The sequence below is a fragment of the Thyridium curvatum genome (genome assembly GCF_004353045.1).
Source record: "Thyridium curvatum strain D216 chromosome Unknown NODE_26_length_443329_cov_82.569921, whole genome shotgun sequence".
NCBI classification, from domain to species: Eukaryota; Fungi; Ascomycota; class Sordariomycetes; order Thyridiales; family Thyridiaceae; genus Thyridium; species Thyridium curvatum.
In genome coordinates, this window is record NW_022156781.1 from 365,952 (window position 1) to 383,991 (window position 18,040).

Genomic DNA, 18,040 nt, shown 5'->3' on the forward strand with positions numbered 1-18,040 from the left:
GTATCAAGTAATCCAGGGTAATCCAAGGTCTCCATGGGATAAGCAAGAAGTGCAAGCTGCAGGAACAAAGGAAATATACATGAGCCACAAATTGTGGCGAGCACAATGGACCTCCGTGAACATAGAAAGTTGCAAATACCTCGCGGGAGTCTGGACGTCTTCCATATCATTGATGTAGTTGGGCATTTTGTCCTGGTGTGAAAGCACGGTGGCAGCCATTCCAGACGGGGGAGTCAAAATGAAAGCTCGGGTCCAGGATCGACAGTGTGCGTCAAATGTAACGGCCTGGTGGCAAAATGGTCCTTGGGTTGTCGTTGTTGTTGAGGTTCGAGAAGGAGTTCAGGCAGATGCCGTACGACAAGGGACAGATCCTTCGTTTTTAAGAAAAGAGTAAAGGGATCAAGTGTGGCCAGAAGGGGCTCACGTGCTGACGAGGTTGGGGTGGTGTGTGAAAAAGAGACAACAAGGCAAGAAAGAGGCTTGTGTGTTGTGGACTGCTCGCTTGGATCGGGCAGAAATGGTGTTCCGGTTGGGCTGAAGAAAAGAGAAGAGGAAAGTCGAGTTGGGCAGAGAGGGGGCAATTCGGGTTTTAACTTGGATAACTTCCCCTGTGCTCACTCTTTCAACCCCTGCTCTCTGATGCCTCATATCCCCATTTGACCCACTCGTGTTGGCAATCAGGCCAGCAGGGTTCGTGACGACACTGTCAGTTGTCAGTATAATTGGACGTGGTCCCCCCGTCCACGTTTCCTCTGCTTTGCTGTCGTACTGTTTCCGGGCGTCACGACTGCAATTCAGAGCTCTTCTCCGGCCGTCACACTGGCCGCAGACGCACACTAAGGCATCCTGATGAGCTGGCCGACGAGATGAATCGGCGTAATAGGTCGGAGCGTGCAGCGCGTGTTGTACGAGGCTTGCGACTTGGATGGCTTCCTTGATTTTAGGAGGGTCTCAGCGGGGTGTCGAGAGGCTTTTGCGGCCTATCAAATATTCTAGCGACGTTGAAGTGCAACTAGACAGGGGTCGCTGATGCATGGACAACTCATCCATGCATGCCGCCATCACACCAGGCCAACTCACGGGCGGACAGAGCCAGCCGAGAGGAAAAGTCTGGCGGCTACAGCGGAATCCTCGATTCCCATTCCTCCCGCCCACTTGACATGTCGCTTTTCTTGACGGATTGCTTCATAACCTGTCGTCTGGCCCTCCTCGTACTCTCACCGCTCCGATGAAACAGGGCGTGGTCAAGGAAATAAGACGCTTTCATCCAGTCTCAGGACAATTCGCAGCCAGAGAGGCAGACTTCTGCCACGGTGGCTGCTTATTCCGTATCCTTTGTGGGTAGACCAGCGGATTGAATGCGAGCCCAGCATCCAACCTCTTCGTTGTCAACAGGTGGTGTTGACCTCGAGTCCACGGTCTGCAAGTGTGATACCTTCAGGTCGATGTGACTGGCCTCCTCGCTTCGCCTTTGATGCGTCCTCTCTTTACCAATCACAAGGCGATTCCCCAGGGCAGATGACGAGGAAAGACCGTGAAGGTGAGGCATGTAAAGGATCCGTGGTCCCCGGGCTGCATCATTGGTTGCCAGCGAACAACCTGACCATCTGCTTCGGTCCAGCAATGCAGGATCGGGTGCTTTCCTCCGCAACGCCAACAGACGAGAAGAGGTTTGTGACTGTGTGTGAGCCACGCATCAGTAGCTGATGGGAAGACTAGGTCGGTGGCTGTGGGTTGTTGCATGCAGCATCCCAATCGAGTAATCGAGATAGCATCCAGGGCAGTGTAGCTTCTCGATGTCATGGCTCGACATTGCCTGTGAGGTTGGTGCTCACCACTTGATTTGACACAGCTTGGATACATCACGCGGGAAAGCGGTGAGAAGCGTGCCGATGGGCGAGACCTGTGAGCACCAGATGCTGCTGTTGTTCGGGCATAGGTGAGCTTGTCATTTTGATATTCAATGGAAACATAGTCATTGTGAACTCCGTGCCCAACAGGCAAGGAAAACACCCTGGTGCTTGCCATAATTAGTTATTGGCAGTCACGACTCATGAGCAAGCTCCCGTCACGTGCAATCGGGGCAGACAAACTTAAGACATCGCGATGGTTTATCTTGTCGCACCGAGCTTCATTCAGCTCTGAGGGAAGAGACGATTCTTTCAAGCAGTGGAAAGCACTCGGCAAATCAATACAAGAGACCTCGTGGCTGCATCGAGCGAGCCCAACAATGACCCACGAAGTAGGTGGCAGGTATCGCGGATAAGCAACAACGACCTCCGCCAAGACAAGGCCCCTCTGGCAATTTGACCACGCGGTTCCCAACCTTTGTCTTTTCTGCTCGCCCATCTTCCGAATCTTTCCAAGTGTAGCCACCAGCCAGGTCTTAATCTTGTCAAGCGGCTGTCCTCAGCAAAGAGGCCGCGCATTCTCCTAGGGTTCTCGGTGCAGGTCAGATATATCTACTCCGTACGTTGTCTGTCTGGAACTTCCAGTGAGGGATCAGGATGGGCGGGACTGCAGTGGCCAGGCATTGCGCGTTGTCGGCAGCGCCTCTCTCTCCATTGACCTCCCGACAAGCAGGTGGGAATCCATCTGCTGGCACCAGAGTAAGATTATCCCGACACGCATCCGACCATCCCCCGCAATGATCGACGGGTCACATCCCTTCTTTTGCGCCCAAGCAAAGTCGAGCTCGTGGAGCTGCTGCACTCGATGACCAAGCTCATTCACTCGCATGTTGCTTCTTGCGCAAATGAATCGAACGCCTACCGTCTGATAACACACCAAGTTCTATCCGGCTCCTCATTTGCACCCGATCAAGCTTCGCCCTGCTGAGGTCGTGGCCAAGAGAGGATTGGCTGCAGCTTCTGGCATCAAGGCATGATTGGGCTCTGATGGTCCCCATCCCTTCCTGCCCAACCGATTCAGCGATCAGTCACCGCCGCTTCCAAACAAGGTCACTCCCTGCTGATGTGAGTATATCATTGCTACCTGGCGAGTACCAGACGCTCCAATGTGTCCTTTGGGCGACAACACGTCGACGTTTTACACGGACAAAATCAGATGTCGGCCCAACGGTGCCCTACTCCGGAATCGCGAATGGGACCTGTTGACCAATTGCCGTCCGCGCTGAGCCTCCGGGCATAGAGTTTTATGGACGGAACATAAGTCGGTAATCCAGGGTGCTCCTTGTCCAGGGTCAACCAGGGGCATTATGTTTCGCACCTATTTGCCTCATCAAAGCTCTTCGGTTCGGTTAGCTCTCGAGGATCGACGCTGCACAGCGCATTGCCGTCTCGAACCCTATGAAGCAACTCTGCCAAAGCGCCTGACCTGTGGACGTAAGCCAGTCCTTTCCAAGCCTAGCGGGTCACGAAGCCGCCTCAACATGCGGATGGGTTTGACTAGAACTTCCAGACTGCTGGTCATTGGGAAGAGTACTACCATCCCTCTGCTGCCGTAGTCGAGTACGATATCTTGTTGTATCTGCTCAGCACGTAGCTAGGCGCCTGGCCAGTCCTCCCCTGACCGCCCCGCTCCTGGCTGGAGTTCGCTGCCAAACAAGTGTTTGGTCCGTGACGGCTTCTTCTCTTCGCCACCCGGCAGACATAAATGCTTTCGTCTGGGACAAGCTCCTACTGTCTCATACCTTCCATACCGTTCAAACATCTGATGAGTAGTGATCTATCCTGTTCACGACAGCCGGACTCCAATGTTTGTCTGCGATCGACTTTTCCATTCCTTTCCACATTCAAGGCCCAGATAAACAATAATTCCAGGTGTCGAAACATCCGTTCCGCACCTGCTGCCATCGGACGGTGAAGACTGCTGAGACCTCAGCCAGGATATTTCTGAGATAGGTCGATATCTCCCGTCCTTGGATTTGGAAACCCGGGAATCCCAGGACATTGGTTTTGCTGGTGCAGGTACCCTCCTCATCAGGCTCAGGATCCGACTCCGTCGGTGTTAGTTGCAAGCTCTCTCCAACAATCCGGCATTGTTTCAGGAGAAAAGAGTCGCTTCTCAGGTCTTGCTTTTTCTATCTCACTTTTGCTTGTGTGTTTGGCCATTTTCTCTCATCTACCGGGAACGTGTACTGTCTACCATGGTCGGGAGAAACATGACACAGCCAGAGTTTGCCTATGGTTCGTCCGGTGCCTCGGCCGGCATCTGGAACACATCGCGGAGGTACGCCCTTACTGGTCCAACTACCGCCTCGTCGACAGAGCTGATCATTGCAGTGCGATCTACAACGATTCATACCCTTCTGGGGGCTATGAAGGTGTCAAAGCAGGCTACAGGCCCAGCAGGTAAGATCTCTTACGCAATTGCATCTTAACGTACATCGAATAACATCCATGTGTCCAGCATGGTTCGTCCTCATGAGACTTCTTCCACTTTCAGTCTGCCCTCCACCGGCTCCATCCCCAAGGCTAGCCATGTGCCTCGATCGGATTCCATGTACAACACATCCCCTGTGTTCAGCCCCCAACCACCATCCGCGGCCTTTGTCAACTCCCCGCCAGGCTTCGGGTCCTACACTGCTGTGAACGCTCAAGGCTGGGACCAGTCCGGCAAGTTCTCACCCGCGGATTCACTCGAGGACATCATGGCGTCGTCGAGCCCCTCGGATTACTCTCCAGACCACGGCCCGGGATCTTCGATGCCCAGCAAGTCCAGTAAGCACCACCAGAAGGGCCGGTCGCAGCGGCGGCCTTCCAACAGGGACGAGTTTGACGGACCACACCAGTTTCTACAGCGTCCGCCGCCGGACTATGTTGCCATGCAGGAGAGGGAGCTCCCTCATCTCCCGACGAACCTGTTGGTGCAAGAGCAGGACAGTGTCCTGGCCCAGGTCAATGATCGTCTGTCCCAGTGTGCATTTGATTTCGTGGCAAAGTACCAGTTCCCCATCCCGCTCACGCAGGACATGCGACCCGTGGAGCGCCCGCAGGACCGGGAGTGGACCGAATGGGTGCATCTTCTCAAACGACTGGCCACCAAGAGGCGGATCCCCGCCCGTGTCTTGTACAATGGCCAGATCAAGCAGTTTGTCACCATCCTGGAGAACTCGCTGGAGATGAGGCACGCCGCCAAGCACCAGTCTCGGCCGCTCAAGGATGATAGGAACATTCTTCAGCTCATCTCGGCCGGCATCCAGGTTGCCAAGATCCTCAAGGATGCCCAAGCCATGGACTATCTGGACAGACTATACGTTTCTACGGAGCAACAAATCCAGGACCGCGCTGCCGCAGTTCGGTACCGAGTATAAGGACTCTCTTCCAAGCTGCCGGGCTTTTTCTGCGAGCTGGACCTTGGACAGTCTAAGCTGTGCCTTGCCGTGTTGAACTAGGGCCCGCCTCCCCTTCCTCCCTTTGCTTACTTTGGGATTGTTTTTTTTGTTTTCGTCCAACTCTGTGGTCTCCGTGATCAACAAACCTCTGAAAGGGGGTGATGAGTGACGCAAGCTTCTGAACCAGATCTGCCGGTCGTTTTGTCGCGTCGGACTAGACGGGGGCGGCTACGCCCTTCATACTGGGAAGCCGGTGTTGTTGGCATTGTGAATTTTTTACAGCTGGAAAAGACGGTGGGCCTGCTGGATTCAAGATCTGTTCAGGTGGTGCTCTTTCTTAATGTCGTCACGTCTGTTTTGCCTTTGCAGTCTGGGATTTTCTTCTTTGGTTCTGTTGTTGGGAAAGTTATTATCGATATCCGGGAGGTTGGGCCTTTGATGCCAGGTTTACGTCTTGTTTAATGATTACACGAAGTCAAGATCTTGTATGAGGTTCTTCCTCCTCCTTTCGCTCTTGGTTCGCTGGCTGCACTCTTCCCTTAATAATTCTAGACTACAGTCCCAAGCGTCGTTGCTGTCAGGTGCGATTCTTGACGTGTACAGCAAGGCTTTGTATTATACCATACTCCGTACGGTACACTCGTTCGTAATAGATCATCAGGAAACAAAACAGGGACGAATCACACAAGGACTAGACTACGTCAAGTGTTGTTAATGAGTGCTGTCGAACGTCGGTGGTCCTACACGGGAAATGCACGGATACGAGATATGCGGGCCGCGTTCGCTCAGTCCCGTCCTTGTCCTTCCCCGCGCCCCCATTCCCCGGCCGTCGTCGGTCAAGGCTGGAGAGAATATGTCAAGTATGTTTAGAGATTGTCCGTAGTTAGTCGAGCTTACCTGTCAAGCCTGAAGCCAAACGGGGCGTCGGTAGGTGTGTACAAGTACAAGTAGCATCGCATCCATGTGTACCCGTTTTGGGTTTGGGGGTGAGTGGGGCTGATCGGTAGACGGATTAGGACTAGTGTTCCCTAAGAATGGTTCAGCCCTGAGCAGGTGTGTCGGGTGTTTCCAGCCAGCGTTCGGTCGATCGATACAGCTAGTCCTCTTTGCCCGGTGGCTGAGCCGCGTTCCTCTAGGATAGAGAGAGTGTTCTTCCTCTTAAGCCCACCATGGACCGTTCGTCTTGAACGGATGTGATGCTGTTCCCAGAGTGCAATCGTCATCGTCGAGAGAGAACCGAATACTGCGCACTGTCTCCGTCCATTGAGAGTTGATTGTCGTTGCGCGACGCATTTCAATCCCGGACTTTGGCACGCCCCAGGATTCAGGTCCAGGCCGTGGGCGGGGATCGACGACCGTTCGCCCGATTGACGACCTACAGCCGAGTCGTTCGCACTCCACGGACGGGCGTCCTTGTCGCCTCAGCTCAGAGTCTTGTCACCGCCCGGCTCGAATTGCAGCACCCTAACGTGGAAATCCTTGCGGCACTAGCTTCGCCGAGGAAAGGCGCATCAACGCTCCTCCCCGGACTGTATATCACGGGGCGCGCAGGGACTGGAATCTGGGCCGATCGAGCATCACCTCGGAGCTTCACATTTCTGAAGCCAACTTCATCTTGTAACACATTCTATCAGCTACGACCATGGCGACGTCCGCTTCGTATAGACATTCGCCGGACGAGGGCCGTGACCCTTCTCTCCCCGGATCGGTGGGCGACGAGGAGTCGTGGGCCTTTATGAACCTATCCGATGCGTCCAACACGGAATCACTAGGCATTCTGACGAGCCCGGAGAGTAGCCTCATCTCTTTCGGGGTCAGCATGGGCCAGCAGGGCCACCTGCCGCCTTCGCCCCTCGGGCCCCCTTCGCCTTTCGACCTGAATGCGGAACAAGTTCGACTGTCCCATCAGTCCATGGGCATGTCCTTGCCCCGGCAAGGCTCTTCGTATGGGACCGTCAACCTGGAGCGGGTCACGTCCCACCCCATGGGATTCGAGACCAACCCCGAGACTGCCTCTGCATTCAGCTTGGGCCCAGAGCAGCTCTCGAACAACTCCATCTCGGGTTCGTTCTCAGATCAGTCCTCCACCTTCGGCGTTGGTGCGGACCACCCCGACGGGCTGCTCTTCAGCCCCGACATGCAGCAACCCATGTCATCTACATCGCTGCCTGTCTCCTCCAGCTTTGCGTTTGATCCTCTTCAGCTGCCGGGTACGTATGATCGATGCGTCACGTCTGACCCAATGGTCCCCGTCTAACATCTGTTTAGTAGACTTCTCATTTCCCCTTTCCAATGACCTGGGATCTGGCGGCATGCCCGACCTCACTCAGCCTCTCAACGCCGCACATCTTGATTTCCTTCAGCAATTTCAGGCCGTGGACACCGCAGCACCGTGGCAGCCAAGCAATCTAGGGCAGGGGGACATGTTCATACAGGAAGATAACTTCACTGCCTCGTCCTCGCCCGTCCAGTATTCATCTACGAGTAGCCAGCAGTCCACTAGCCCCGGGATATCCAACATCAAGCTAGAGACGGACAGCTCCAAGTCAGCATCGCCTACCGACCCCGTTCGCAAGGTCAGGGGCAGCGGGTCAAGAGTCGAGAAGAAGAGAAAGGCCTCTTCGGAGTCGTCATCCAGCGCAGCAGCAGCAGCCGGATACGGCCAGTTCGTCATTGTGACGCCAAACTCGATCAACGCCAACTCGGGCAAGCATAACCCATTCGAGTGCTTCGAGGCCATGCGGTCGTCGCACAAGGGACGCAAGGGACCGTTGCCCAGCAAGACAAAGGAAAATGCCCTCCAGGTCCGGAGGAAAGGTGCCTGCTTCTGCTGCCACGCGCGGAAAGTCAAGGTAAGTTTTTCGCACTGGCGCTTCTCGGCTCAGATTGCCCGCCGACAGATACTGATGTGCATGACTTCATCTGACAGTGCGATGCCGAACGGCCTTGCCGCAACTGCACAAAGCTGGCAGTCGGCGTCCCGCAGGTCGTGTGCTGGCAGTTTCCGGACTTCATCGATGTCTTGTTCCCCACCCTCATCCGGGGCCACCTTGGCAAGGAGGCCGTCACCAGCTTCCTCAGCGAAAACGTCAAGAGTTTCACCGTCCAGGGCACCGAGATGCCGTGCTCCATCGAGCTGTTCTCCGGCCTCCGCTTCACCAGCGTGTTCAAGATCAAGGCCAAGTTCTTCACTGCCAAGACGCAAGAGCCTCTCGAGCACTGGCACATGTCAATCGGCTCGGGTGGGGTCAATCTTCAGTCGCAGGCTGCCGTCCCGATCGGCCTCGAGACCGAGAGCGCTGCGCAAAAGGATATCTTGAAGAAGACGACCAAGGACTATGTGCATGCCATCATCCAGGAATCCAGATATGCCGAGCAGACGACGGACAGCCTGAGGAGCACGAGCCTGCCGGAGAAGGTTTTGCGCATCGCGCAGAGGTACTTCAAGCAGACCGATGTAAGCGACCTCAACATGTGAGCTCAAGACTGCAGGAGCAGCATTTACTAACCCGACTGTAAATATATTAGTCTCCTATGGTCAAGCGTGCCTTGTCCATCTACGCCATGCACTACATCCTGACTCGGCACATGTGCTTGACCGCGCAGACGGTGAGGAGCTTGGAGCACACGGGGCTGGTACCCCAGAACCTCCCGTTCCTGACGCCGCGCGTGCTGAACCGCCAGATCAAGGCCGTCATCGACGACATGCTCGCGCGCGAGATGCAGCTGCTCTTCGACGCCTTCTCCAAGTCGCTCAAGCCCAAGTCCAAGAAGGAGTGGGCGCAGTGCCTCGCCTCCTTCCTCGTGCTCTGCGTCTTCATGGAGGCGATCGAGGCCGCCGTCGACACCTTTGTCATCTCGCAGAACGAGGTCGACATGCGCAAGGGCGCGGTCACGACGTACAGGCGGTCCGAGGCCCTGCACCTCAACGAGTCGATCGAGAAGATGCCCTTCAAGCAGTTCGCCTTCCAGTTCCACCAGATCTACCAGACGCACAGCAGGGACGCCACGACGCGGGCGTTCAACCCCCTTCTGGACGACGACGTGATGACGAGCGATGACCTGGACCAGCCGGCGAAAGAGATGGTGGCGGCTTTGCAGGAGCTGATGACGGGAGAGAACTGTAAGGGTTTTTTTTTCCTTTCCCTTCTTGATTGCCAATTCCTTTGTTTTTTTCGGTGAGGAAACTTGACTGACCGAATCTTTGCCGATAGGGAGTGAGTTGGACTATCTTTCCATGGATCCCATCCTGCCCAACATGGAGGACTATCCCTTCCCTCGGGATATCACAGAGAACTACAACGGCCGACTCCTGGCCAAGTTTTTGTTGTCCTTCACCAACGAACGCTACATCTTTGGGTGAGGAATGGGTCCGGGGTGCTTTGTATCGGGATATTGAGGCGTCATCATTGGGAAGGCATGCATAGGTTTATCACGAGTATAGCGAGGCGATACCCACGATCTTTGGACATAATCTAGAGTCGATGTTCTGAATAGACTAAGATATAACCGCTTGAACATTTGGGACTTGGGTGATATGGCATGCCACTTCACTCTAGGGCAAGGCACGGCAGAGAGTGAATCAGGCGTAGCCCCCTATCTACTGGATGAACATTGATAGCAGGACGAAATGTAGTCAAGGAGAATGCACATGATTAACGATGTTTGTCCGTTTTAGTCCCGATGACGCACTGTAGCTCTACGACATCAGGGTGGACTGGACGGGCTGTCTAGGCCTTTGGTTTGCTCTTCCACTGCGAACGATAAAAAAAGAAGTTAACCATCTTGCGCACTGAAGGTAGCACAGAGGCAGGCAAATTTGTGGATTTTTCTCTCGTTTCTCTTTTGTGTCAATTTCTTGGGCAGCACACATTTTGATCACATCCCCTTGGGGGGCATTCGTTGGAGAGGCGAAGAAGCACGAGCGAGTGTGTGCTTGATAAAACGGGATGGCCCGAGAGAGAGAGAGAGCCTCGATGCTCCCGTGAACCTACCACCTTCAGGGCGATCCTGGGCGAAAGTCCTTTGAGAGAGAGCGGAGAGAACGCTCTTCTATGGGCAGACTGGCCGTTTCGGGAATCGCACAATAATCGGAGCATGGGTGTGCCTCTCGGGCCGGGGCGTTGTTGGCTGCCATCACCGCCGTGGGATTGTTTGTTGAGAGGAAGAAGAGGTCGCGTAAATTTCACAGGTTGGAAAATTTCAATTTCAAGGATACGGGGCACGGGCGCGCAAGGTTGAACCACACACATCACGTGGAAATATGGAGTCGTCCCGGGGGGGGGGAACCAAATTTTGGTATCTGAGGCAATGGCTACTGCTCTCAAAGATCCCTTTCTCCTTCTCTTTTTTTTTCTCTTTACACATTTCATCACGCACCATAAAATCAACCGGTTTCCAACTCGTAACCAACTTGCTATCGGTCATATTGCGTGCAAGACCAAGAAACTCCGGGTTTCTCCCCACCCCACGACACGCTGGGCTGCGCACCCCCTGGAAAGCCTTTTGGGCTTTTCGGCATGGGACGTGGCTGGGCTGGGTGGAGGTTACCTACATCTTGAACATGTCTTTTTATTTTTACTTGCGATGCAAGACGCCGGGGTTTCTGAATATCAAAAAGACTCCCTTGACGTATCCGTAGACCGATGTCATCTCATTGGAGAATCCATCGAAGCTCGTGTGAGACGTTGGTACCGCTGGGCAATCATCATCGCACATGTCTTTCAACATCCAGGCATTGACGAGAGGGGTGTTGGCAAGCCGACAGCGCACGGCTCGACACGACCGGGCATCAGCCGGCCGACCCCGGTGTATGTTTGGCGGGCGAGTTGCTTGATCGTCGGAGACGTCCGTGAGCTCTTCTGCAGATTGAGGCTTCGGCGTGGGCGACATGGACGAGATGCTTTCTTTGGAAGAGCACTTATCCCGGACAAAGGCCGGCGCGAGTCGCAACAGCAAATCCTTGCCTGTTCCTGCCTTGAGGCGCGACCTGCCTGTCCGCGGATCAGCAGATCCGTCGGTGGATGGCCGCGCTAGACCTCCTGCCAGCCCCGAGAAAGCAAGCCGTGATGAATCTTGGGGCGTTGTCGTTCAGTCTCTTCCCCCGTCCCAGACCAGATGTGATCCATTCCGGCGAACCACGTGCATCGCCGATCGTCGTTGAGCTCAGGCTTGAAATAGAAGTCTCAGACGGCTCTAGAAATGTCCAGCCTGCCGGAATGTTTGAGAGGACCATTGAATCTCCTTGTAAGTCATGGGGCACTGTGTTTGCAGAGCTATTCGAATTGGACAGACAATGACATCACATCTCCGGCCTTGGAAAGTCAAGGCTCGTTGTGTAAAGGGACTAAGCCTCTCGTGATGAATCGTGCTGTTCGATGCCTTGCTCGCCCTTGGCTTGAGAAGATAGGTAGCCCAGCCGGTCACACGGCAGCAAGCGGCAAGTCGGCACCTGTACCTGAAGGATCTCGATCTCCTGTACCGCACATGCAGACAGTCGCCGGCATGGCCAGAAGGATGGATGTATGAGACGACAGCGCGCTTTTCTATTCACGTCGCTCTAGGCTTGTCTAGGAAGGGGATGTGCGGCGTCAAGACCGCCATTGGTCGGGGATGAGGCACAAGCCACTCGTTGGGACCAGGGGGGCAATTGGGAGGTTGGCCAGCTTGGCCAGTAAACACAGCGTCCCAAGCCACTAACCAGCTGGTTGATGCTGGGAGAGCCCAGGACCAGGCCTCAGGACGAGAATCAGGAAACTTGGACTTGATGTACATACCTACTCCATGCGGGCTCCCCACCGTACACACAAATCATCCCGGCATGTCTGGGCTCTTTTCGGAGGCACGGTACGGTCGGCAACGGACGCCAGAGAGGGGGCATCAGCCAGACAACAACAACAAGTCTGTTGAGCAGATCAGGCCTGGGGTTGAATTGCACTTGCATGGCTTGCATCTGCAGCGGGCGTCAAGCAAAGCGGCTGTCGTCACCTCCTCCACCCGCAGACCTAGACCTCCAGGGCTGCTGCTGATCTGTCTCAGTTCGGGCCGCACAATGGCCCATTCCAGTCTCGGTCGCGTGCCGGGGACGATGACTGAAGAGTACGCGGGCAAGAAAGAGGATGTACCTACCTCAGAAGGGAACGACGGAGGAGCTCCCCCAGGCGGCGTAGATGCTAAATCAACAGTGCCTTGATTTAGCATGTCTTAACCCACTGCGGGGAATGCTTATTTCGAGATCACTCAGGCTCCTTGGCGAGGGTGATCGCACAGAGGTAGGTAGAAAAGGGAATCACAGCTGTCGGGTCTGGGTCTGCCCCAACACAGTAAACATAGTTACAGGGCGGGCCGGGGAAGATGCATGCATCCAAGGATCAGGTCCAGCGTGCACGGTTGGCATGACGGCATGAGCCTGGTGTACCCCGAGCATGAGCATGAGCGTGAGCATGAGCATGTCAGCACCGCCCTTCTTTTTCTGCCCTGCACAATGATGATGCGCCCCTGCCAACCGTGACGCTCTGTGTATATTGCGCATATATTGGGGCAGGCTGAGATGGCCGACTCGGAGCGGCTCGCGAGAATGTCGTGGCAGGCCAGATGCCCGGCGGTGGGTACGTGATGAGGAGGGGGGAGCTTGCTGTAAGCCAGGTCTGACGATCCAGCCATTCCGTGCCACGCGAGTGACTGAGGCCGATCGCACACACGCCAACGAGCACGAATAGCACATGCAGCACAGTCGAGTGTTGGTTCGAAATCGAATCATGACCAGAGCCGTGCAGAACGCTCTTGGCTCACTCGCTCGCTCATTCGGTCCCTCCTTTCCATGCCTCTGTCTGTAACTACCTGCCAATCTGTCCATGGTTTGGTTCGCTTTTGGTGGTGGAATAAGTGAGTGAGACTGTGAAGCGCTTATTGCTTTACCAAATGGGAGAGAAACTCTTGGACTCACTCGAATCATCTTGTCTGCCAGGCTCCTCGCCCCCCCGATCTTCCCACCGCCACAAAAGCAAGTTTTTCCTTTTCTTTGGCAAAGCGGCTTTCTGCGGTTTTCGTTGGCTGCGTGTTGGGTGTGGCTCTTCAGAGTTGCTGCAGCTTCAAGCCGAAAACCCTGCTTCCTCGTGCAGATCCTGTCTCTCGAGGAGGTACCGTGGTACCTTCGACCGCAAAGCTCCAGCGTCGATACGCAAACACCAGGTCCCGTCTCTCTGCCACGCCTGCTCTTCTTTTCACTACTTCCCTGAATTGGCATCCGCCCCCTGGTCGCGACCCATCGACTCCCTGCTCCTCCAGGCCAAAGATCCGAGCCGTCGAACTGAATCGCGATCCAAGCACCGCCCCAGACATCAATCCAGGTTTCTCTTTCCCTCACTCATTCTTCTTTTCTAGATGAAAACCCTCGTCAAAAGATATTATGTGCAGCATATATGGATTGAATACGACGATGTCCAGTCCGTTCATCGCCATTCTTCAAGGAGCAGCGTCTTGTTCTGGGTCCACGCCATCCTAAACACCCGCCGCATTCGTTGTTGATTCCCTCTGGTACTTCTAGTCGTTCCTTACCGAGTACGTCCGTCCCTACCTCTCCGTGTGTATGTATACATGGCCAGGCACTCACTGATGCCAAGTCACTGATGATTAGCGAGACGGCGTTTCAGGTTGGGGCTAACGGGTACTTGTGTGGATGGGCTTGTACAAGAAGACGGACAGCCCAGAATAGGTATCAACAGGGGCACGGCTACGCACCCAACATGGCATGTCTTTAGTTGAGCTGAGGAGCCGTAATCCTCAAGATGCTCTCGACTAGCCATAGTTTCAGCGAACTGAGCCCCGATAGACAGGTTCTCGGCCATCGCAACATATGGACGGCCTGAGGGGAGGCGACTTACACATGCGTCAGTGAACTGCCCACCCAAACCCTGCTGTCATGAACAGAATAGCAAAGCTCGGTCAGCGACTGTCAAGGATTCAAAGACATCATTGACAGGGTTGGGCCACACAACATGCATACACTGGAGCCGGGTCTGATCTGACGATCAGCCTCCCTTGGCTCTCATTGGTCCCCGTGTAAGTGGCTTAAACGGGGATTCCCAACCTTCTTGTCTCTTTGCCGTTATGCTCAGGTACATGAGGTTTCCCAGGATACGGCCCCGGTGATGCTGTTGGTACCTCAACATGCTCAGTTGTACACTCAGCTTTAACATGCAGTAAGGTAGTCTATTGCCCAGTCTTCTCTTCCTTCTCTCGCGCAGGTACACATGCCTTCATGCTAGTCTTTCACCCAACCACCCCCTCTCCAGTGAACCACAAAAGCTATGTTGTCTACTATGCTCTTTGGCCGTCCTCCCCAAGGTAATCAGACCAGGGCCCTGCCCTCGCGTCTTCCGGGCATTCTCCCTCCCTTCTGCCGCCCTGCGTTGTCAGCCTCTTGGCTCAGATATGATCTCACTGGTCCGGGGTGTCTGTGCCGGGGACAAGAACGTTGTAGGTATGTGACGAGGTGGATGCTTCCTGTCGTCGTTCCTTTAGACTTGGTCTTGTCCGAAAGGTGCAACCTGCTTCTGGTGGCCACATCGAATCACTCCCCACTTCGTGTCACCCCCTCTGCGAACGAGTGCCCGACCCTGGGACCTTTGACAGCCGATCACTTTCTAGGAATTATCGTCACTCGTGCAGACTGGTCTGCTCGACCCAGCCATTCTAGCGTCATGCACTCGAGTGGGCGTGCGGCCCGGCCACTGGACGGTGGTGCAAGGCACATATGTCATCGCTACCATTCGTCTCTTGGACAACCTTGCCATGCGTCCGGCCTGGCCCAGTTGCTGCATATAAACGGACGTTGTTCTCCCATCCTCTCCAGCCTCTTCCTTTCCTTTTCCCGTTAACCCAGTCCTCAGTCTGCATCTCCCAGCCAACCTCCTGTAGGCCTGCCAGAGCAAGTAACTCCTTCGCTAAGGTTACTTATATACTCTCGTTCCGTGCAGTCGGTGACCTTCGTTGAACTCCAACTCCTTCGCTTGATACCGGAACCATCTATCTATTCCCCCAAATAAACCATGAAGGCAACATTCTCGCTGCTCGGCCTGGCCGTTTCGGCCCTGGCTGCCAACGTCCAACGCGGCCACCCGGGAGGGCACGGCGGTGGCGGTTACCAGGTCATCACGACCACAACCCAGGTGGCCGTCTCCTACACGACCATCTGCCCCGTGACCGAGACCAAGACGGCGCCCGGGACCACCTACTACACCACCTACACGACCACCAGCGTCTGTGAGACCCAGGTCCCGACCACGATCTACCAGACCGTCACCGGCCCGGCCAAGACGGAGACGGCGCACGAGGTGGCCTACAGCACCCGCACGACGCTCTGCCCCGTCACGGAGACCAAGACGATCGGCGGCGAGGTGCAGACCATCACCTGGACCTCGACCAGCCTCGTCGAGGTCGCCAAGCCGACGACGGTGGACGTCTACGTGACGTCGATGACGACGGCCTACAAGACGGTCGACACGTACGTCACGACGACCTGCCCGGTCACGACCTACACGACCGTCGTGCAGGGCGCGACCGAGGTGCGCACCGAGACCAGGACCAAGCACGTCACCGTGTCCAAGTCGTACGTCGTCACCGAGGTCGTCCCTGTCACCCGCACCAAGGAGGTCGACTACACCGTCGCCGTGACGGTCGGCAACTCCGAGACGGTCACCGAGTACCCCGAGACCTGGGTCACCGTCAACGGCACGCTCTACTCGACCCGCTCGCAGCCGCCGGCGACCGTGACCCAGCCCGTGACGCGCACCACCACCAGCGCCGCGACGTCGGCCAGCGCCCCCGTCCAGGTCACCAACGCCGCCGAGGCGAAGCAGCCTCCCGCCGTGGCCCTGCTGGCTGGTATCCTCGGCGCCCTGGCCCTGGTCTGAGGGTGGTCTGCATCGTACTGACACCTCCTTCATCATTTTCTTTTTTCTCTTTTTTTTTTTCTCTCCCCTTTTCTTTTCTTCTCATTGGACGTTTTCTGTTCGGCCTTGTTGTCGTCGAGAGAACGAGGAGAATCACGGAACAACGGACTGGCATACTTGCAGAGGCATTAATCAGAACCCCGGCGGTGGACTTTATGAGGTGGTCGAGTGAGTGGCGTGGAGTAACTGGGGTTTGGGCATATTTACGGCCTTTTTAACGCTCATTATGATCATGAAACAGAACTGCACGATGGATCTGTCACTTTTCTTGGAGCAACCCCGAAAGGAGAGGACACGGAGAAGCATCCAGCGGGGAGTAATTCTCGGGCACTTGTCACCCAAGTTCACATCATCAAGGGACGTGAGGGACAGGAGAGGAATGGATTGTAATCAAGGGACGAGGTCCCCTCTGGTCGAGTCCTGATCTTCATGTACATACTTTTTTTCTTCTTCTCTAGGATCATATCCAGGCGCAATGAAAAATGCTTTGAAACAAAGAGACTGGAGCATCGTGGGGCACCGAATAAACTACAAACCAAGCTTGCTCGAGATCACGATGGATCGACGGAGGAGGCAACGCGAGTGTGGCTGGGTGCTTGTGGCGATATTTGATTCTACAGAACGATGTGGCACATTTCTGTCGATCACATCCGAGTCCCTTTTCTCACACTCTCATATTACTTAGAGAGGCAAATGTCGAGTTAATTCAGGAAATGAATAATAGCAAGTGATATTGGTCATCGTCTTGCTCAAATCCCCGGTTTTGCTGCCAACCTATGCCAGGGTTTTCCTCATATTAAGACCGGCCGATATTACTGTCGTCATTCGGAACCCGGGTTAGTCTCGAGGTTGTGTGTACTTGTGTGTGTGTGAACCCATTGCTCAGTGACAGGAAATCCTGCAGGCTTGGCTTATTCCCCGTTTACATATAGGTTTCGAATAAGCGATATAGCTCTGTAGTACGTCACGACGACCAACTCGCATCAGCTTCCCAGCACAACGAAGGACGGCTCCTGGACCTGTGGGATCCCGTGGTTTCAGGCCGGGCGGTCGCGTTGATGAAGGCAAGATACCAGTTGTACGAAGGACGCTGCAGAAGTGACCCGGAGAACAGAGACGACACCACTCACATCCCGCTGAGCGATGTCGCCCCCCCTTTCCCAGAATCGGTCAAGGTGCAGCCCAGTCGTGCTTCACAAAGTCGGTTCTCTCCATCACTCCGCCATTCCGTCGGCAAAGTACTCCCGTAAAGAAAAAGAAAAAGAAAAAAAAGAAAATGGCTGGCTACCGGGCAGGAATCCACAGAAGGGGACGCCACAGATATGCAGTACACCGGGTACTTCCGTGGGCGGGCACGCACGCACCACGTTGACCCGAGACAGACATCCCTCCTCCTTTGGATCTTACCCGGTGTACACCACAAGAACAGAACATGCCTTGGACAGAACCCCAACAAACGGTTGGGGAGCACAGCACATGCCCGCACAAGCCTTAACCGGAGGTGGTGCAGAAGGGCATCTTCCCGTCCCGGGCATGGGTGATGGTGGTCGGCGGAAAAAGGAAAAGAAAAAAGCAAAGGGGCAGACAGTAGTTGCCCGGCACGAGTCTCGTTTCTATGCGTGTCTCGCCCGCCCTTTCCCTAGACCTCGCTTCCCGGGTCCGCTATGCGGATACCCGTTCTGTGTGAATGTGTGTGCGTGTTCGCGTTGTGCTCAGGCAGACTGTTGGGCCCTTCTTCAACCCCGCCCTGCCAAGGGGCTCTCCTCGTGTCAGCAGTGACACGCTCTGCAGG

General features: G+C 55.1%; 3 protein-coding genes across 3 annotated transcripts; all 3 read left to right on the forward strand.

Annotated features, from left to right (window-relative positions):
* Nucleotides 1-4,108: 4,108 nt before the first annotated feature.
* E0L32_005189 (uncharacterized protein) lies at nt 4,109-5,275 on the forward strand (the record flags this gene model as incomplete). Its single annotated transcript, XM_031139684.1, has 3 exons — nt 4,109-4,191; nt 4,245-4,313; nt 4,372-5,275. The coding sequence occupies 3 exons, from the start codon at nt 4,109-4,111 to the stop codon at nt 5,273-5,275; spliced, it is 1,056 nt and encodes a 351-aa protein (XP_030996505.1).
* Nucleotides 5,276-6,938: 1,663 nt separating this feature from the next.
* Nucleotides 6,939-9,659, forward strand: E0L32_005190 (uncharacterized protein; the record flags this gene model as incomplete). Its single annotated transcript, XM_031139685.1, has 5 exons — nt 6,939-7,506; nt 7,565-8,148; nt 8,226-8,753; nt 8,825-9,419; nt 9,511-9,659. 5 exons carry the CDS (start codon nt 6,939-6,941, stop codon nt 9,657-9,659), a joined length of 2,424 nt encoding a protein of 807 aa, XP_030996506.1.
* Nucleotides 9,660-15,345: 5,686 nt separating this feature from the next.
* Nucleotides 15,346-16,209, forward strand: E0L32_005191 (uncharacterized protein; the record flags this gene model as incomplete). The annotated part of the gene is made up of 1 exon (XM_031139686.1): nt 15,346-16,209. The coding sequence occupies one exon, from the start codon at nt 15,346-15,348 to the stop codon at nt 16,207-16,209; it is 864 nt and encodes a 287-aa protein (XP_030996507.1).
* Between the last annotated feature and the right edge of the window lie 1,831 nt (nt 16,210-18,040).